At 43.3% G+C, this 21,676-nt stretch overlaps 1 protein-coding gene across 3 annotated transcripts in view; it reads right to left on the reverse strand.

Moving 5' to 3' along the window:
- Positions 1-1,696: 1,696 nt before the first annotated feature.
- The window catches only part of C3H3orf20 (chromosome 3 C3orf20 homolog), an 83,299-nt gene continuing 63,319 nt past the window's right edge, over positions 1,697-21,676 (reverse strand). Inside the window, exons 15-17 of one of the 3 annotated variants that reach the window (XM_077325331.1) lie at positions 7,706-7,780; positions 6,456-6,506; positions 1,697-3,673 (exon numbers count right to left, since the gene is read on the reverse strand). In XM_077325331.1, the coding sequence (XP_077181446.1) occupies positions 3,565-3,673; positions 6,456-6,506; positions 7,706-7,780 (235 nt within the window). In that variant the 3' untranslated portion in view covers positions 1,697-3,564. The remainder of the gene's footprint in view (positions 3,674-6,455; positions 6,507-7,705; positions 7,781-21,676) is intronic. The other 2 variants (XM_077325330.1, XM_077325329.1) reach the window with 2 other exon arrangements.

Genomic DNA, 21,676 nt, shown 5'->3' on the forward strand with positions numbered 1-21,676 from the left:
GCTTTCCCCAAACCCTTCTTAGTTTTTGGTCCATTGGATTCATGAAGGCCTTTCTATTTACTTAGACATTTTTAAGGACAAATTTTTTTAAAGGAACTTTGGATACTTCCTCTGTAAACTGTTAGCCAGAGCTGACCCAGCTACAGAGGCAGTGTTGCACAATTCAACGGATAAGTTCCTTCCTACCACACACACTGGGCAAGTCTCTTCAAGACGTTCTACCACGGACAGCTCCCTACACTTGAGAGTAAGGCCAGGAATCCCCCGCAAAACTGAATGGGAGAATAAGAGACTGAGATGCACTATTTTTGCCTTTTGCTCATAAACTAAAGTGGCAAAGCTCCCACCCCACCCCTAAAAACCCAGAATTCATGTAGGTAATGACTGAACACCACTGTAATACCTAAAACATCCAAAGCATAGAGTGGTGGCAGAAAGTGCATTCAAATCACAGCTAACCCCATAGGGTCTTATGTTTATTGGATTTTTAGACCCCCTCCCAGCAAGCTGGCTCAGGCAAGATATGTTCAAGGCAAAAGATGTTCAGAGATGGTTTGACATTGCCTGCCTCTGCATTCCAATGCTAATCAGGGCTGACCCTGTTTAGCTTCCCAAATGTGATGTGATCAGGCTAGCCTGGGTTATCTAGGTCAAGGCGAAGCACAGATTTAAAAGGAGAGAAATCTCTATGAAAATATTTGAAATAGTTGGACCACTATTAGCCTTTTATGTAAAGAGCAGGTTGCAAGAGTAATAAATAAGTACATCTTAAGCCTTTCACATGATGAGACTTTGGTATTCAGTGGTATCTACTGAAGTGCTGGGAAAGTAGCATTGTCATGCTGTCCCCTAATCCACTCTTTCTGTGGCAGTTTTGTAATGTCCTCCCCCTTATACAGGATGCTGCATTCTTTGCTGGCTGGTGATAATGTGCTGGCTTCCCCCCTTCAAGTCTCCTGTGATTGGACAATTGGTGTCCTGCCTCTAAACCTGCAGGACTCCCTTGCTGATTGTCCTAGGTGGTGATGGAGAAACATTCTCAGTTGATTAGTTTCTCTGGATGGACTTCTCTGGGTGGGTGTTCAAAAAACGAAAACTGGTGGGCAACAAGTAGAAGCTCAGAGTTGATCTGCTGCAGTTGGGGACTGAAACTGGAGGGAGGCAAACTAATGTGGGAGTCTCTCCATCATAAACAGGGAGCTTTAGTAACAAAGAAAATGAGGGAAACACAGGGTAGATGGTGCTTTAGCAATTATTTGCAACTGAATTATTGTCTGTGGACAAGACAATGTAATTGCAAATTATTGCTATATTATATCCAACTGTGTGCGGGTGAAGCCAGATTTACTTGTTCACAAACACTGTAATGAGCAGGCCATTCATTCAAAACTCTCAACCAGAGAAATTTCCACATGGTCATAGGGATATTTCGGGTCATAGAGCTAGCCACAGTTGCCCACTTGTTGCAAACAGGGGACTAAATTAGATTAGCTATATATTTTATTCAGCAAGGCAGGTGCCAGGCTAAAACCAAGCCTACCTCCTTAGTTTACTGTGGAGCCCCAGATGAGTCCCATGATGGCAGAATCTCATGAGGAAAAAGGAAAACAAAACCAATAATTCCTATTCCCTGGTGGTCTCATACAGTCATTGAATCTTTCTGATTATTTTATTTTGCAATAGAATCCATACAGGCATGAGCTATGTCAAAACCACACCGTGCCTTATAGATAATGAGAATGAGTCTGCATGGAAAACAAATAGACAGCAAGTCTAATAAAATGTCTCTTTAACGATGGCAATTTCCAGACCCATATTAATTTATTGCACCCACTGGGGGACACTTTGTCACAAAGCTATTGCATCCAATACTGGCTTGCTTTATTGAAAGGTGAGAACCAAAAAATAAAAAATCCCAGTGGTGGCAGAGGAATCTGAGAACCCCCACCCAACTTGAGTTATTTACTGTCTCTTTTGACATCTGTAAGGGATAGAATAACGTCCTTGTTGTATGCTAATTTTGTAGGCATACTGACCGCAAAAGATTATTTAAAAGCTATTCTTTGTCTCTAAACGTGTACTGAAACAATTATAACGTATTATGTACCCTCTAAATCTTCACTAAAGCTTTATGTATCAAAGATCTGAATCCATCTCTTTCACAACATTTGATGGCCATAGTGATACGATTACAAACCTGTCTCTTCTGCTTCTGGATTGCATTGTTTAAGCCTCATACTAAATAAGTTCATTATTAGGCCTGGAACAACAAATAGGCTCTTTAAAAAAATCAATCCATCAAAATGAGGTCATGGCTGACTCTTCTTCAAAGAACACTTTCTCTCAATAACAGGTCATTTTTTTCTAACTGTGGTCTCTTAGGTTAACCTGCTTAATTGACCAGTTTGAGACATATATATTACATCTCCTCTGACTGAGAAAAGGGAAATGAACTTTGTTCTCAGAGACAATTTAGATAAAGCAATGCTCTCTCTCTGTAATTCTAAGACCATTTCCACTCATCACTTAACTGCACCCCTGAGCATGATGTGCTACGTGTAAATGTTGTTAATGTGAGATAAGATGTGTGAGACAAATAGAATTTCCCTTGTAGGTAGCATAGGCTTTACATTTGTATTCTTTATTTTACATTATTTGTATCCTGTGTTTTTATATGAAAGCACCCAATCAATCACATTTGCTTTCTGTTCTTCCTCCATGAGCTCAGGGCAACAAATGAAAGGTAATCCTATTTTATCATCATAGCAGCCCTGAGGGATAAGTTTGCTAAATTGGGAAAGGTCTCCTAGTGAACATTATAGTTGAAGAGGGCTCCAAGGTGAAGAATTCCAGGTCCAAATCCAACAGGCCACCATATTCAACACAGCCCTACTTAAACCATAGCTGATTTGAAGGTTAATTATGAAAATCACATGCTTTAGTATTATATAAATATATCTGATTATCAAAATGGCTCCATCTATGGATACTTGAACAGACCCAACACAGAAGTTTCTATAAACCTCAGAAAAAAAACTTTTCAGAAAAAGTTTTCAGAAAAATCTGATACCTAAAAAGTGGGTGGTTAACTTCCAAAAAAATAATAGGAGCAGTGTTTGCATCACTGAGAGCTCAGTGACCACTGCAAGGGTTGCTAGACAACCACAGTAATATTGCCAGCCATCATACCTTGGTTTCTACCCGTAAAAGGCAGGGGGAAGGGGCCTTTCCTTCCTGCCCTGAGCCAGGCTCAGCAGCAACCACTGGAAAACTTGCCATCATGAAATTTGCACACCTCATTCAGGTGCAGTGGTAGTCGTCAGATGACTTGATGCCATGAAACCCATCTAGGCCCAAAAGTGGCTGGAGAGCATTGTAATTACATACACTATGAAATAGCATAGAAAGAAACAAAACAATTCCTCCCTAAGTATTTTGAATCGTAGATGTTAAGCATCAGATACCTTCTTTATAATTTAAAAAAACCCACATACACATCAGTATCTACCTCTTGGTGAGCATTAACTATTTGCCTATATTGCCCCAAAATCCTTCCAGTCTTAGTTATTTCTTGCTTTTCTTCCTTCCACTGGTGACACGCTTTGTCTTCTCTTTGTCCTCTTTCACCGCATCAACCATAAGCATCACGGCGTCACCCAAGGTCCCCTTGATCCTAGTATACAAATCAAATGCAGAGAAAAATTAACAGAGTAGGTTGTATTTTAGACTTCCTTTGACCAAAGAAGTTATCACAAATATCGGATGTCACAAATACTCTCCGCAGCCATAAGAATCAGTGTGCTGCAAATGACAGCTGAGAAGCAGAATGGTGCAGCGGTGAGAAGGCCGGAGCAGGAGCCGGAAAACCCAGGTTTGGATCCCCACTTGGCCATGGATGTTTGCAGAGGGATCTTGGGCCAGTCACTCTCTTCCTTGGCATATCTTAACTCACAGGGCAGTTGTTGGGATGGGAAAATGGAGCAGAAGGTGCTGAAACCACTGTGCCCCAGTCTCCAATTATTCTTTTTAATACTGTGAAAATTTTCACATTACTGTTCTAAACCGGGTGTTATTCGCTGTTGGCTTGATTCAGAGTAAAGTGATATAGAGATGAGCATTTCCATACAGCAAATTTCCTTCCATTAATGAGCTGCCTCTGAAGTGCTAGGGTCATTTTAAACAGTGCCACTCCTCCCTCCCCTGCTCTTTTGCTCAGTACAATCTTAGAAGAAGAAGAAGAAGAGTTGGTTCTTATATGCCGCTTTTCCCTACCCGAAGGAGGCTCAAAGTGGCTTATAGTCGCCTTCCCATTCCTCTCCCCACAACAGACACCCTGTGGGGTGTGTGAGGCTGAGAGAGCCCTGATATCACTGCTCGGTCAGAACAGTTTTATCAGTGCCATGGCGAGCCCAAGGTCACCCAGCTGGTTGCATGTGGGGGAGCGCAGAATCGAACCCAGCATGCCAGATTAGAAGTCCGCACTCCTAACCACTGCACCAAACTGGCTCTCTTAGCTTCTTAACGTCTAAATTAAGTGCTATAGCGGTAAAACAATATAGCATTTCAGTTAGCAATATAGCATTTCAGTGCTATAGCAGCACCACTGAGAGCCTTTTATTCCAATCAATTGAAGCAAAAAAATTCTGCAGTAGTAGACTCTGTATCAGTTGGGATCCTTGGTATGTTGTGACTGACATTAGGAAATATCTGGCCAAAGCAAGTGCATTGAGTTAAAGAGGACAGCAAGGGACCAGCTGATGAAAAAGAAGCCTTCCTGGGGTTATAACATAGGTAGATTTGGATAGTATAAAACCTGAAGACCAGATTATCATCCTCATCAAGGCATATAACCACAGATAGACACAACCGAAAGATCCAGGCAGGGAAACCTTGAACAGAGGTAGTGAAACCTGCTAAAGCAGTAGCCTGAGGGGCATCACGAACTACAGAGGACTGAGGAAGGTTAGTCTCCCTCTCATTTGAGCACCAGTAAAGAGTAAACACAACAGTCTGTGATCAGTGCCCTTTTCAGAGTAAAATCCTGGGTACCAACAAGGAAAGGGAAAGTTGCCAATGCTTTAGTCAATTCAGTTAAAGCAGTTCTTGTGCACAGGAGCCTAAGTAAAGAACATGTTCTACCCGTGACCAAAGACGTAGGTCCCCAGGTGTTTTCTACTAATACCCAGCAAACATAATTTTAAACAAGAGCAAAGCAAGCTTCCCTTAGAGCTTTTCAGGCCTTCTTGTCTCTCCCTTTCTTCTTATGAACAGAGTGCTAATGCAATCCTAGTGCAGTGTGGTAGGGAGACGCCTGCCATTCTCCTTCACTCCCGATGATATAATTTTAGGTCAGCATTATTGACACTCTGCTGTCCTTGAATAGAACAGGGGAAAAGGAACTGCCTCGCAGTATTTGTACTTCAGACCAGCCTTTTCCCTTTCTGCCCCCATTGTCTCCCTGCTGACTGAATGTTTTGTTTGCTAGGGTTGACACAGCCCTCCCCCCCCCAAACACACACACACGCACACACTGTGGGCAGGGAATCCCTGCCCCAGACCAGCAGTGAAAGAAAAACAAACAAATAAAAAGATCACCACCCAGAAAAAGGTGTGACATGACTTCCAGAAGAAATCTGCAAGTGACATCAAACCGCTTTAGGAATTGCCAGAAACTGCAATTTTTTCCACAGAGTTTCGAGCGGTTCTTAGATTGGCATTACTTCACTTCCAGATATCATGACATTGCATGGAAGAACATTGCCCATATTCTATATAATAAATGAATATCAATATTGGGAGGAAAGGGGCTAGTGTGCATGCACCCTCATTCACAAATTCATGCAAAGCTTTTTGTGTGATTAAAATTAACTCCCTGCTGCCTTATTTAAACAAACAAACAAAAAATACTCATTTCTCTTTTCTGACCTTCTCTACCCATTTATGGAACAATGGCAAATAAGGTTATTTACTTGAGAAAAAATATATGACTGTATATTTATTTTAAGGCCCACATGATACAATCCCCTTTATAGCTCCTGATGCCATTCATTACATGTAAACACATATTTAGATACTTCCAGGTGGTTACTTATGTTGGTCTGAAGCAGCAGAACAAAGTTTGAGTCCAGGAGCACCTTTAAGACCAACAGCATTTTATTCAAGGTATAACCTCCTGTGTGCAAGCCCACTTCCTCAGATAAGTGAGTTTCTCTTTTGTCTTAAGCCATCTTCTTCAGCAATATTGAGACAGAATTTCACTGTATTTGAGGGAGTGTGTTTGCACACAAAAGATTATACCTTGAAAACTTCCTTGGTCTTAAAGGTGCCTCTGGACTAAAACTTTCTAAATACTGTTGCTGTATTGCTCTTGGAGAAAGAGAAACCGCTTCATCTTCTTGCTCTATTTTTAAAAAGAATTCTCCTAACTCCCAATCATACCTTTTAAAATTACTAACCTGTTCTGTGTAGTAAGGACAGAAGACACGCTCTTCACTTCAGCAGTGGAACTGGATGTAAAAAATGGACAAAATATGCTTTCAGGAACACATCTAGGCATATTATGCCACCATCTATATTTTAATGAATCGCTGCAGTTTTTCTTTTGTCTTAAGTCACCAACTATTTATTATAGACACAAACTCCTAGAGTAAGTAAAAAATTCCCACTGAGTAAACATTTCCCCTGTCCCACTTCTCAGATTGTTTTTGGAGTCATACACATGTCTTAGTTGCTTTACTAAAACATATAAATGCCCCTTCCCACCTGCATAAGGAGACTCCGAACTGGATCAGGAGAAATATACCATCGAAACATTTTTAAAAAAGCAATTTACAACCAAGTTAAAAACTGATGATCCAACTTGACACTTGTGGTTGTTGTTAGGTGCAAAGGTGTGTCCGACCCATCGTGACCCCATGGACAATGATCTTCCAGGCCTTCCTGTCCTCTACTATTCCCCGGAGTCCATTTAAGCTCACACTGACTACTTCAGTGACTCCATCCAGCCACCTCATTCTCTGTCGTCCCCTTCTTCTTTTGCCCTCAATCGCTCCCAGCATTAGGCTCTTCTCCAGGGAGTCCTTCCTTCTCATGAGGTGGCCAAAGTATTTGAGTTTCATCTTCAGGATCTGTCCTTCTAAGGAGCAGTCGGGGCTGATCTCCTCTAGGACTGACCGGCTTGTTCGCCTTGCAGTCCAAGGGACTAGCAAGAGTCTTCTCCAGCACCAGAGTTCAAAAGCCTCAATTCTTTGACACTGCACTTAATAAAACACTCAAGTATAAAACAGCTTTACATGCTACCCTACAGACTTGCAATGGAGATAAACCTCTAATTGGATAATGTTCCATATGATTGAGGTTATAGCCAAGAAGGCTGCCAATGGTTCTAAACCAGTCTGAGAGATGGAGCAAGGAGGAGGAAGGGTGACAACCATAACTAGTGCACAGGTTTGTAAAAGGAAAGGCAGGAAAAGGAACATTTTTGAGGGCAAATATGTTACTGGTACTCACTAGCAAACCTGTGTAGATCTATTTTAAAATATACATTAGTTTTGATATAAAAGCCAATCTATTTTATTGATTTCTCTTTATTTACATTCTTTATAGTCCACCTTTCTCACTTAGACTAAAAGCAGATTACACATGGTAGGTCAATGCAATCGAGAAGGTGCTTTATCCTCATAGACTGCTTTGTTTGTATACTTACGTAATGCCAGTTTTGGGGAGCAAAGCATCATGGTGTAGTCCAATATCATCAGATCTTGAAAGCAATGAAATAGGGCTAGGATTACAGCAATCCAAAACACAAAGTAAGTATTAGACATGATAAACAATACAAAAAATGGTATTGTGTGTAAATTGACATCAAGTTGCAGCTGACTTAACAGCAACCCCAGCAAGGAGCTTTCAAGGCAAATGAGAAACAAAGGTGGCTTGCTTTTGCCTTCCTCCATTCTAAGTACTGTGCTTAGGTAAGAAAATGTAAAAAAAAAGCAGAAATAGGATCTTTGTCTATACACCAAATTATCATCTACAGAGGCCACAGATAGATCACTGGCCTGATCCAGAAGGGCTCTTCTGACAATGATCTTCAGAGAAAAAAATGTTTTCTAACTTACAACTCACAGCTTGATCTAAATCTCTTTGATTTCCTGGGAAGGCTTGACTCATCCTCCCCAAGCCGGGACTCTGCCAATCAGTTTTCTGCTTAACAGCCCTAACAAGACTAAACTCAAACTAGGAGGGGTAGGGATTGGCAGGTTCTGTAGAGGATATTCTTCATCGTTATGGGTAGCATAGAAAGTGTATGGTACAGTAACTATAGCACAAGATGTGGTGGATGAAATTTCCCCTTACAAGTAATTGTGACTTTTATAGAAGTCTTGTTTTATCTTTACTCTAGACTTAGAGTCATAGAATTACAGAGCTGGAAGGGTCCATACAGGGCATATAGTTCAACCCCCTGCTCAGTATAGGACCTGCAGCCTGACTCATCCAAGATCTGGATCTCTTTGCATCTCTTGCACCTGTTTAGAGAGGTTTCCTTCACACTATGGACCTCCATAAGATCCTGAATCTTTGCACACAGCTATTTTGACATCATGACTTTTAAAAGGAGAACAATTACAAACATGGCTCTCATTCACATTGATGCACTTGGGGTAGCAAACTGTCTTCTGAGCAGAGGGAGAAAGATTGCCCCTTGATCTAAAGAGACACCATTAATTTCTCTGCTCTTATCCATTGCACAAGTCTACAGAGGATTTCATTTACAATTGGGTGAGATAAAAACCAGAAGAAATCTCAGGAGGTCAGCAAAGCAATTCACTCCCCTGACCTAGCCTTTTCTGATGCTCAAGGCCTTGGTGTAGAAGAGAAAATACCATTTTGCAAAGAGAGTTCATCAGATGCTTATTTTGGTGAGGATGTAGAGAGAAGGTCAAATCATTTCCGGTAATGAGGCCATTGCCTTTCCACAGGGGGCTCCTGCCTTTCGACAGAGAAGTTGACACAGAGACAGTGCACTCGGATGATAGAGATGCAGGCCTCCGATGGGGGGACCTGGAGATTTTCTGAAATTACAATTTGTTCCAAACTACAGAGATCAGTTCCCCTAGAGAAAATGGATGCCTTGGAGGTTGGACTCTATGGCATAGTACCCCACTCTTGTCCTTGCTAGACTCCACCCCCTAAATCTCCAGAAGTTTCACAACCTTGAGCTGGCAACCTTACCTTCCCACCCCATGCCAGTGTCCAGGGGGGAGCTGGAAACCCTATCAGGCAAAGAATTGTCTTTGGATTTTACCCATGTTGTCATTTAGTAAATCACGTTAACAGCAGGGACTGTCAATGATAACAGTTCAGAACTGGAAATCTATGTACGTAGAACTGTATTGTGGGGTGGGTGACCATGAAAAGATAGGCATGAAGAACAGGCGTATTCTTGGAGACAACTGAAGATGGCACCGTGCTAGCCCGTTCTGTAATGAGCTCCCAAGCCAGGCAGAGGGCCAGGAGCAGAAGCACATGGCAGACCTGAGTGGGATGCGCAAATCTTGCTCACTGGTCACCCCAAGAACCAGGAACAGCATCCTGAGGGTCCTACAGATCCACGGAGACTAAGTTCTCCGGATTTCCTCTGCTTGTGCTCGGGGCCATAATGGCATCCTTGTCGAAAATAACTTTCTAATCTTGAAACAACCAGCTGAAACAACCTGCATTTCCCCCCAGACTATCTCTTTCCAGCTTGACAAGAGCGGAAGTCTGGCGAATCAACAACACAAAGACTGTGAGTTCTTTGTTTGCTTTCCTCTTCTTTAAAGCCAGGCACTAGCCCCTCTTCTTCCCCCTAACCAATTTGCAAAGGAATTCTTTCTTCGGACAGGAGGCAAGCCAGATAAATACACTCATTAAAATAAACAAAAGAGCTTAAGAATTTGTTAAGGAGAGCCCAGCGGGAGATGTTGACAGAATACGGAGATTGACTAACTGATAATTCCTGATTGCCCGAACTCTCACGAGACGCCCTGTCTGTGACCTGTGACTATATGGTGGTGTATGCATTCTGTGGAGTTGTTTACAGCAATGGAAAACCTAACTAATGCACAGATGTATCATTTATTATGCAAGGGCAACTCAGAGATACTGAAAGTAGTCAAAAAGGTTGAAAAGGAGATTCAAGATACCAAGAAAGAGCTCTCAGACAGAATTGACAGTTTGAAAAAAATAGCTGATGAAAACACAACTCAGCTGGCAACACACCAAACAAGAATCCAATGTCTGGAAGTTAATCAACAGGAGTGGGAGAGAGTGGCAGAAGACAAATCCGAAGTCCTGGAAGTAGAATCTAAAGCTAGGAATGCAAAAAATCAAAGGCGTTTCGGAAGAATTTGTGAAAACAGACCTAAGGAAGGAAATCACCGAAAGACTGGAAGATTACTTAGAGGAGGAAGAGATTTGGATTGACAAAGTATACAGAGTCTATTCAAAGGCAGTCGCATGCAAGAAACAACCAAGAGACATCTTTGTAAGCTCTGACAGCAAGGCTGCAAGAAATAATCTATTTAAAAAGCATCAGGAGACGCCGCTGAATTTGGTGGATCAGGAAGGACAAATATTTCAAGATCTACCAGCAGATACATCATGGAAAAGAGCACAATTCCATTTTTTCCAACCACCTGAAGAATGTGACGAACAGTGGAGCAATTACCAGGTCTTTCTTAAGAAAGACATCAGCAACTTTTAGGTTAGGGCTAACATACGATGGGAACTGACTATATATTACTTAAGATAATAACAGATTATATTCTCATATGTATCAATAATTACTTTGCTAAGAAAGACAGCAGTAATTTTTAGGTTAGGACTAATATGTGATGGGAACCGATTATATACTTCTTAAGATAATAACAGACTATATTATCACATGCATCAATAATTATTTTGCTAGCTGGTTGTTTCTTTTTCTTTTCATCATTCTGTAAGCCAGTGGTCCCCAACCTGCGGGCCGCGGCCCAGTGCCGGGCCGCGAAGGCCATGGCGCCGGGCCGCGGCTCCCTCTCCCCGCCCCTCCCCCCCGCAGTAAAAAACTTCCCAGGCCACAAGTTTGCGGCCCGGGAAGCTTCTTACTGCGGAAGGGCGGGGAGAGGGAATCGGGGCCGGGCAGCGCCCCGATGCAGGGGCGCGGCTCGCGGGCGCGGCTCACGGGCGTGGCCCGATGCGGCGGGCGCGGCCCGATGCGCGGGCGCGGCCCGCGGGCGCGGCCCGATGCGTGGGCGTGGCCTGCGCGGGCCGCGGGCCGCGCCCCAATGCCCTGCCGGTCCCCAACCTCAGAAAGGTTGGGGACCACTGCTGTAAGCGCTTTATATACAATTAAAAAAAAAAAAGAACAGGCGTACTCTTGCTCAGCACTTCTCAGACCCAGACCTCCACTATCTGGGAAGAAGGTAAAGTCCAGTAATCTCAGGAGCATTGCTGTGGGTTGCCTTCCTAATGCCGCATAAGAACTGCTTGGGGATGATCAAGCAGTTTGAGGTGAGCCTCTGTTCCTTCTGTATCCAGCTCATTTATCTTTAACGTTCTCTGTGATTCTGCCCCTTCTTTTCCATCATATCTCTGTCACCTGCTTGGCTTGGAACATCCTGACATCTTGTGACTAGTCTTGGCCTTAGTTACAGCTGTTTTCTGGTGGCAACTCCCTTTAAAATTATCAAAGTGTCCACATGCTCAACGTGGCTGAGGATTCAAGAGCTCTCTTTGGCAAATTAAAAATAAAAATGCTGCAAACTGGAAAGCTTTTTATTTCAAATTTGCCCAGAGCAGAAGAAAACATGCTGGTGATATGGATCATCTGACCAAACAACGTCAGAATTTGAATGAAACACAACTCAGGTTCTCTATCCATTCTGGTAACTGCACTACATAAGACAAGGGGAACCAGTTTCCATAATTCATCATATGGATTCAACCATGACGAATGACCTGCTATAAGACTTCTGTTTAGTGGTTGTCTCAGTGATGCATTCTCTACAGTGGGAAAGAAAACTTTTTAGAAAAATGCCAAGTGAAAAATACGTTTGGGGGGAGGAACAAAAAGTTTGTGGAAACAAGCAACAGAAACAAGTCCCATATCTGGGCCTTATGAACCTTAACAGTTTTTTTTCCTAGTTAAGCACCTTCTTTTTCATCTCTTCCAACTGTTATTTGCCTGAAGACAAAGCAGAGCAGTTTTACAAGAAAACTAATTTTGAAAGGGTGAAGTGAAGAGGGAAACTTCATTACAGCAAACTGGGATGATGGGTTTGCGTAATGAAGTGATCAGCGGAGCCCATTATGAAGCCCACCTGGGCCCAGATCTCTTGTTAAGGCTGAATGCTCACTTACGATTCTCTTATGGCAGCCACATTCTCTTGCTTTCACAGATATTTGGGCGTAAAGGCCAATTAAACTGTAAACCTGGCTGCTTCTCCAAACCCAGCATGTAGCCATCGTAAATGTAAGTACGACAAACTGTTAATATACATTGGGAGCATACCAGGTTGAAGCTGTATTCTTAAATAGAGTAATACAGTTTGACAAGCCACCTAAGAAAGCTCCAGTGAGTCAATTGGAGGAAATTTAAAGAATGAATGAAGGTACCCTCCTAGTTTGGCAAATTTCATGCGGTCCAGAGAGTGAAGGAAAGATAGTATGGTTCACTTTCTGAACTTGGGCCCAGAGCAAAAGTCTGGTCAGGAATGTTGATGATCCTTCACGAGGATGGGGTGTGGCTCGGTGGAAGAGCCTCTGCTTTACATGCAGAAAGTCCAAGGTTCAATCCTTGTTATCTCGAGTTAAAAGAACCAAGGAGATGTGAAAGACCTCTTCCTGAGATTTTAGAGAGCTCCTGCCAGTCTACTGAGTGCACAGTAGTAACTTCAATTGACAGATGGTCTGAGTCAGCAGTTTTGTAATGTTCTATCTCCTGGCTAACATCCTGCTCAAATCACAATGCTTTATATAAGAGCAAATCACAATGCTTTATATAAGAATTGCCTCCACACATCATTGGATACTGCACTATCACACAGCAGGGAAGCAGGGCTTGCCTCCACCACCACTCTGAATGCATCACATCTGGCTTCTCCGTCTCCCAAAGAATCTTCAAATGGGAAGGCACTGTTCCCTTTCCTGTTCTCTCTCTGGTTATCATACTCAGGGAGATGAGCCAGTCCAGGAACATCCCCTCTAGCTTCTGGTGGCCAGAGCTTAAATAGATCCTGGGGCCCCTTGCATGTTCTTCCCACCAATCCTACATCCAGTGCAGCTTCTGGTTCCCAGGGGGAACTTATTTCCATAGCATTAGCCATAGGAATACTTAGTTACATGGCCAAGTTTAGTCTGGCTGTAGCTTAAGCTCTCTGTACCTTCTGGTGCCCTTTCTGGTATCTCGCCAACCTCTGCTGCTTGCTGGGAAATGAGACATGGTCTCACCTGTCAGCTGTGCTACAGAATTTTAGGCAAAGAGACGGGGGATTTCTGCATCGGTTAAAAATAGTGAAATGCTTACCTTTTGTTGATGTTATATTTCAGCCTCTCAATATGACATCACCAACATCAGCATCTGGGCACTAAAGAGCCAGCTACATCCTCCAATTTAAAGAACTGGTGAATCCCCAAAAGTGGATTCACCAACCTATGTAGTGCTATATAATGGAGAGCAACCAGCAGCCCAGCAGCCCAAGAAAGGTATGGAGGCAAAAAAGCCTCCAATGACTCACCCTCGCACCTGCCTCCCTCTCCCTTCTCCCAGGGATGGGAGATTTTTTTTAGCGAACTGCCAGGAGCAACTAATAGGCATACAAATGTATAGGCAAAACCAAAAATAATTTTCTCCCAAAGCTGTAACACAAAGCATGCCTCTCTAAAGTACCCCCACCCAAAATCAGGAATGAAATGGGTGGCATTAATGGGTAGCATTAAAAAAGCACTATGCATCTATGATTAGATGATTAGATGCGTAGGTGTTTCAATGAAGAATAATTGAATTTTTAAACATAAAATCAAAAAGGTGAGGAAGGGCCAGGAGGTGCAATTATATTTAGCGTTACGCCATTTAGCTGGCATAATGCTATTTTTACACAGGTGTGGAAATGACCAGGGTGTCATCTCTGAATGTATACTACAGCAATCACATGTTACTGGATTGTCTTGAAACTCAGGGAAACAGAGAAGCTCAGCTGTGAATAATTGCCCTACTAGTAAATGAGTATCATAAGGAAAACATTAGAATGCCCTTGATTAGTAAGGTTGACAGAATCTTCATAGGATACAGGAGCCCTCCCATCAGGTACCTTTTCACCCCAACAGCCACCAATCAGCTGGCCAGCAGCTGATTTACCTGGAGAAAGAGAAGGGCCCAGGAAATGTCATGCACATCCAGATGACCCTCTGATATTTGGGGGAAACTCTGTGGTAGAAACTGGTTTTACCATAGAGTTTTTTCACAAATACCATAACATCACCTGGATGTTGCGGTGTAATGACATCCTATGTGGGACAAAATGTCCTGTGTTCAGGTCTATACCACTTAACAGCAATGATGCCTTGGCTTTTCTATTTCTCCAGATAATAAGTCCCCACCCCATCCCCTGTGAATTACTAGGCGGGACCAGGCAACCTTACTGATTAGCTCCCCCTTATGTACTCAAAGCCCTTCTGGAAAGCCTACTTTCAGAGTCGTATACATGTGATAAAAGTGTAGTGATACAAAGAGTAACTTTGGCTACTGATCCTATGCTTGGGATCCCACTGTCACCCTTCCTGTCCCTAATCCTGCCTTTCTCAACTTTTTTACCATTGAGAAACCCCGGAAACATTCTTCAGGTTTCAAGAAACTCCAGAAGTGGGGTGATCATGCAGAATATGGTTGGGAAACCTAACTGCATACATGCCCACCCAGCCCCCCCCATTCCATATTAGTAGCTATTTTGGGAGGGGGTGTTGGGTCAACATGAGCATATATGGTCATATCACACAATAACTGTTTAATACATTTAAAAAATCTATAAAAATTAATGAACTCCCACCCATTCAGGAAACCCTTCCAGGGCCATCAAGAAACCACAGGGGTTCACAAAACCCTGGTTGAGAAAGCCTGCTCTAATCCATGGCTGGACTGGGTCCATTTCCTCCTGAAGAGCTTGAAATGGCCAAGATGAATGTATCACCACAACAGCATCCTAAGAGATTACTGCTCAAGGATGGAGAGTGGGGGATCCTGGTACCAATGCCAAGGTTTAAATTCTGCCTTCATTGTGGGGCAATCCCCTTTTGCCAAGACTTCAGCATAGCAGTTTGTAGTACAAACCACAAGTGCTGCTCTTTGTTTTGGAAAGAGCAGAGAGGTCACACAGGGGGATTTCCGCAAAAAACAGTCTAACTTCAGGGCTCCCCGCCCCACGCTTCCAGCAGGCAGCTATAAAGCCCAAAATTGTCTTGGGATGGAGGCATGATTTACAGGCAGTTTCCTGATTTCCTCCCATTACTTGCTTTAATTCAAAAAGCATTTTAACTGTTAGCAAAGTCCCAGTGTGTGTCACTGCACTCAATTATTCACAGCAATGGACAGCGACGTTGACCGACTGCATGAGCATTAATGCAATTTAGGACTGGGGGCTGCTGGCTCCCTGATAATTTATTACGGCTCATTATGCAGACCAAGAGAAAGTCGGGGACTTACTTACAATAAATGTGCAATCCATAATCCATCACTACCTGAAACAGACCCTGAGTACCTTAGTTCCTTAGCCTCCCTGGGATTTAAGGCCTTATTAGTTGGAAGTATGGTAGTTTCATTCCTGCTACAGTTCGCTGTCCAGGACACTTAAGAGAACTAAACTCATTACATTTCTTCCTATTGGAGTATGCCGACATGAAGCAGGGGTGGGTTATTATTGGGCCGCTGAGGCGCATTCAGCCTCCATTACATTTGCTCAAAGTCCACAACAACCCTCAGAGTTTGTTTCAAACAAGTTTCTAGTTGCCTTCTTTTTAAAAAAGTTTTAAAATGTAAGCGAAGAAGAAGAAGAAGAAGCAAAAGGGATATCATAAAACACCAAAACAGACACTCAAAGAACTGCCAATAGCCCAGTCCTACAAAAAGGGTGTTCTAGTGATGTCACACAGGCTATAGTTGATGCCACCTCTATCACTGAGGCATTTTGTCTGGGACAAAATGTTCAGGTCTATACTACTATGCCAAATGTAATTATATAGCAGCAGTAGAAAAAGAGGAGGAGGAGTTGGTTTTTATGCCCTGCTTTTCACTACCAGAAGGAATCTCAAAGACAGTTTATGCACTGGGAACTTCACTGCCCCAGCTGCCATGCAGGAGCACAAATCGGGAGTGGATGAGGTGTACCGGGTCAAGTGCCCCCCCATGTGGGTGTAGGAAGAGGTGGGGCAACCTGCCACAACTAAAACTCTAGCTTGCAGCCCAGCATGAAACCTCCAGTGCATAAACGGTCAAAGTGGCTTCCAAAGTCCTTCCCTTCCTCTTCCCACAGCAGATGCCTTGTGAGGTAGAAGGGACTTAGAGAGCTAGAGAGAACTGTGACTGGCACAAGGTCATACAGCAAGCTTCATGTTACAGAAGTGAGGAATCAAACTTGGTTCTCCAGATTAGTCATCGCCACACTGAACCACAATACCAAATTGTCTCTTGTATGGTTTTTACTGCCCAAAGTTATAATCTGTTTTACAATCAGGCTCTCATATGGTTAATCCACATCCTCCTCCCTCACCACCATTCTTTCTGCTGTTGCAATCATTTCTTCTGCTTTCTAACACAAGAAGGGACAGTGAGTGCCACATGGTATTCATTGCTTGGTACTTTATATGGAGCAATGTCATGGAGACTACATCAATGGCACTCTCAATCATCAAAGGTCTACTGATTTTGTAATTGGAAGTGTGGCAGGTCCGTTGTACCAAAAAGCAAACAAAAAGAAGGCTAACAGCTCCTCAAAAAGATTAATTGCACTTGGTTCCAGCAAAACCTTTTGGGTACCAGAGCCAAAGCCTACAGGTTCAGATTAAAAGAGTATCTTTCCACTAAGCAAACCTTTGGGGTAGGTGGACAGAAGATATGAAAATAAATACCCTGGCTGATTCTGCATGGAGGCATTAAATTTGCAATGCCTCATGCTTGCAAATGCACAGCTGGAAGCCATGGGTTTGCAAGCTTCCTGACGAGCAACCCCTTCCTGCATTTTCCCTCTGCCTTGTTGCAGCCTTTTGCCTCCAACGAGGCAGCAAGGGAAAGCAAAGCAAATGAAGAGTACTTACACTTGAAAGCTCACGCCCTGAATAAATCTTTGTTGGTCTTAAAGGTGCTACTGGACTCTGATTTTATTGTGCTACTTAAGACTAATACAGCTACCCATTTAAATCTTCTCCCTCCCCCACTCCTGAGCTTGTCAATCACCGCAAGCCACCAATCCCAGCACAGTGGTTGTTACAGGGACTCAAAAATCCATCCCTCCTCAAGCCCCCAAATTAACTTTTTTAAAGGGGAGGGCACTTCCACATTGCTATGCGGTAACGCCAGAACAGAAAAGCATTTTTCTAAAATTAACAATTTTGCATTACTATGGAAAAATGCCACAACAATAAAGTATTTCGTCCTCTTTTGGGGATTCTTGGTGTTATGATCTGTATTTATGTTTGGGCAGATTTGTGAGAGGCTGGACATGGTAACTGGACCCCTATGAGTGATTGTGAACAGCAAGGCTTAAAAACAAAGAGCATGGACACCCAGCTGATCAGGAGAGGGCTGCTTCATCACACACACACACCATCCCTGTTAAAACACAAACACCTGAAAACACAAATGGGAATGTGTCTTGACTGCCTGATCATAAAACCACCGAGGACAATTAACAGAACATTTTACTTGAACTTAGGGAATGTTGCTTTGCAGCCCAGCAGCAATGCAGGCCGTGCCATTTTTTAAAAAATATTTAAAGCAGGAAATCAAGAGTGTAAGGTGGATGTGAGGGTGGGCAAAATGCTGCAGAGACTGTCACAGGTTTCTCCCTCCACACAGGATTGCCCCAAGAAAAGAAGTGGGAAATCCAGTTTTGGAGATTTCCCTAATTGCAAGGCAAATCTGGCCAAAACTCGCACCAGCTCCTGCACAGTCTCAGGTTGCTGCCAATGTTATGTGGAAGCAACACTAAAATCTGCCAGCAACGAGAGGCTGTCCAGGGACAAATTCCTTGTGTGGAATTAGTGCCAGATTTGGACAATCCAGGCTAGACTGATATCAGATATCAGAAGCTAAACAACGTCAACCCTGATCAGTACTTAGATAAGAGACCACTGAGGAAGTCCAGGGTTGCTATGCAGGTAATAGCAAACCATCACTCTTTGTCTATTGCTTTCAAAACCTCATGAGGTTGCCATAAATTGGCTGCAAATTGACAGTATTTCCCACCACCATGACAATAAATAATCAGCAAGGTCAAGAAGCCACAAAAATATAGGAAGTGCAGAGATACACATAGTCCTGTAAAATTCAGACCTGATCAAGAAAAACTGAGACTATTAATGAGTCACGCTACACCAGTTAATCCCAATAAGTGGTTTTGGTGTTCCAAATTCCATTAAGAGTAATTAACAACAGCAGTAAGGCATAAGAAATGTTGAGAAGTTCTGGATATCCCTGTTCAGCCATGACTCTCACTGGGAAATAATGGGACAGTAGTATCTTTCAGTCTGATCTATCTCACATAGTTACTGTGACGTTACAATAGTACAATCCCACTGTATGCTGCCATGAGCTTCTTGGAGAAAATATAGATTCAGATCTTTAGGGCGTTCGGTGTCTCTCTCAATACAATCAACAATCTGAGCCTTTCTGTTCCACTTAGGATTCTGAGGATGAATGGTTTCTCATATCTAATTGTGGCTCTTCCCAATATAAGGACACTGACTCAGTTTGATCTGCCAGCATGAAGGCTTGCAACAGACTTCCAGAAATGTTTAATATAAGCAGGGCACCCACAAGGACTTGTAAGGTGATTCATGTTCCTCTTCCTAGAACTTCTTTTCCTTTCCTGAAAGCCCTTTAGACACTTCCCTTTTCTTGCTTTCTTATCTCCCACCCATGTACCAGCCAAGCTATTTGCTTCCTCCTTCAGCTTTCTTTGCTTCACTCTCCTTGGAAGCCTGTTCCTGGAATACTTTGGCCCACTTGTGTAGTGTTGACTGCCAGGCCAAGTTGTACAGTGCTAGCCAGTGGGCTTGGCCCAGCCGTGTAGTACCAGCCATTTATAACCTGGAGAACTGAAAGGGCTTGAGGGGAACATTTTGCATACTTCCCATATTATTTCTTTACCATTCTGCTGCCACGCCCCATATTCTCACCTTTCCCTGCTTCTTTTTCTCCTTCTTACCCACCCACTTTTTATCTGCCCCCTTCATCTTCAGCTATGCTTATATAGCTGCCCGGCCTAGCCGTGAAGTCATCTCTCAAAGGCTCAAAAAACCACTGGAAACAGCCCAGCCCTTTCTCCTTACTTTTTATGACATAAACAAAGGTTTTATAAGCTGGCAATAATGTTGGGTTGAATAAGAAGCTGCACAAGGGCCACAGTTCTCCATTCCTTGAAGCAACAGGTATTGCTTCTATCATTTGGAGAGGGATTAACCCATACCCATATCTTTTTCAGGTTTCAGATTTTTCTGCAAACCTAGGTCTTTTGTCAGGTTGTCATGGTTCCAGTCTCTGGATTTAAGTATCTTCAAATGGGGCCATGTTGAGAATTAGATATATTGAAACCCTCCTCCAGTAAATACCTTCCAAATTAGTTATTCAGTTTACTATGCATCTGAAGTATGGCTCTAATAGTCATATTTATATATAATATATAACATCTTTATGTGCCCTCTGGCACAGCTGGTCCAGAGCTATGGGCCGGGTTGTTGCCAACATGTGGATGACACCCAGTTCTATCTCCTCATGGATGGCTGCCCAGATTCCCCCTCCTCCAGATACATTTACCAGATGTTTGGAAGCCATGGCTAGATGATTAGAGAAGAGTCACCTGAAACTCAACCCCTCCAAGATGGAGGTCCCGTGGCTGGGCAAGAAGGTAGCAGGACAGAAAATGTGCCTGCCTATTTTAGGTAGGGCTTAGCTTAGCATCTCAGCCTCAGTGAGGAATTTGGGGGTGACTCGGAATGCCTCCTTATCTGTGGAGGCCCAGGTAACAGTGGTAGCGTGTATAGCATTTTATCATCTGCACCAGACAAAGCTACTACTGCCCTACCTGTCCCCGGACTGCTTGGCAAAATGATCCATGCAACGGTCACCTCTAGATTGTAACTCCCTCTATGCTGGCCTGCCCTTGTCCTTGACCCAGAAACTCCAGTTGGTGCAAAATTCAGCTGCTAGGGTCCTCACCAGGTCACTGTGGAGGACTCATATCCAGCCTATGCTGAGGTAGCTGCATTGGTTGCCAATCATGGCCTGGATTAGGTTCAAGGTTTTGGTTTTGACCTTTAAGACCATCCGTGGCTTGGGCCCTACCTATCTGAGGGACTGCTTGTCTCCTTATGCTTCCCACAGAGCTATTTGCTCTGTGGGTACTAATCGGTTCGTGGTTCCTGGCCCCAGGGAAGTCTGCCTGGCCTCAATGAGGGCCAGGGCTTTTTCGATCCTGGTTCCGATCTGGTGGAATGAGCTCCCGGGAGAACTGAGGGCCCTGACAAAGTTGTCACAGTTCCGCATAGCCTGTAAAATGGAGCTCTTCTACCAGGTCCTGAGTTGAGGCCAGAGTAAGATCAAAGTCCCTCTCCCCCCCCCCCCCCCAGCTAGAGCACACACAACATCGCTCCCCACTCTGGTTGGTCTGCTTGGGAGTTATAGGGTGTTTTTTGGCAGCCATTCTTGTAGAGTTGTAGAGTTGTTGTTGGGGGGGGGAGTGTTTACTGGGATTTTATTAACATATCAATGTTTTTATCATAAACCGCCACAAATCCTTGGAGAAGTGGCAGGGTATAAATCCAACCTTAAATAAATAATAAATGAAAATCTGCTACTGTCTAAATTTCACCAGATTGCATTATAACAGAGTTCTTGTATATACATCTTGTTCTCATCTCCTACAATCTGACTTGTTTCCACAAGAAGCATATTGATTATTCACTATCAATATGATGCAATCTGATGCTGCCTGAGCACAGGGCAGAATGCAGAATTGAGGTTGTTCTATATTTGAAGCGTATTCCACAACAGTAGCTTGGCTACCTTCACCTTTTCCAGAGTATCACCGATTTGTGTTGCTGACCTTCAAACAGCCATGCTTTCCTTTCTGCTGTTTTCTAGCATTCCTTTGCTGTGTCAAATACATCCTATTATAGAGGCCATCAGCCCATTTTCCTGCTCCCTACCACAGGCAGTTCACAAGGGCAGGCACAGAGAGGAACACAGCTGCTGTGTTTTCATACCCCTGAGTCACTGGTTGGCCTCAGATGTCTCTTTCGCCTTCTTGTATTTTTATCAAACAGGAATAACTCCATGGGATTTGCAAGACATTGACCATATTCCATACTCAGTTCCGGATATGATCATTGTTCTGTTTCGAAGAGCATGCTATCCTTCTCCTTGACTGATCTCACATCTGCAGTTACT

This window comes from Paroedura picta, chromosome 3 (assembly GCF_049243985.1).
Source record: "Paroedura picta isolate Pp20150507F chromosome 3, Ppicta_v3.0, whole genome shotgun sequence".
NCBI classification, from domain to species: Eukaryota; Metazoa; Chordata; class Lepidosauria; order Squamata; family Gekkonidae; genus Paroedura; species Paroedura picta.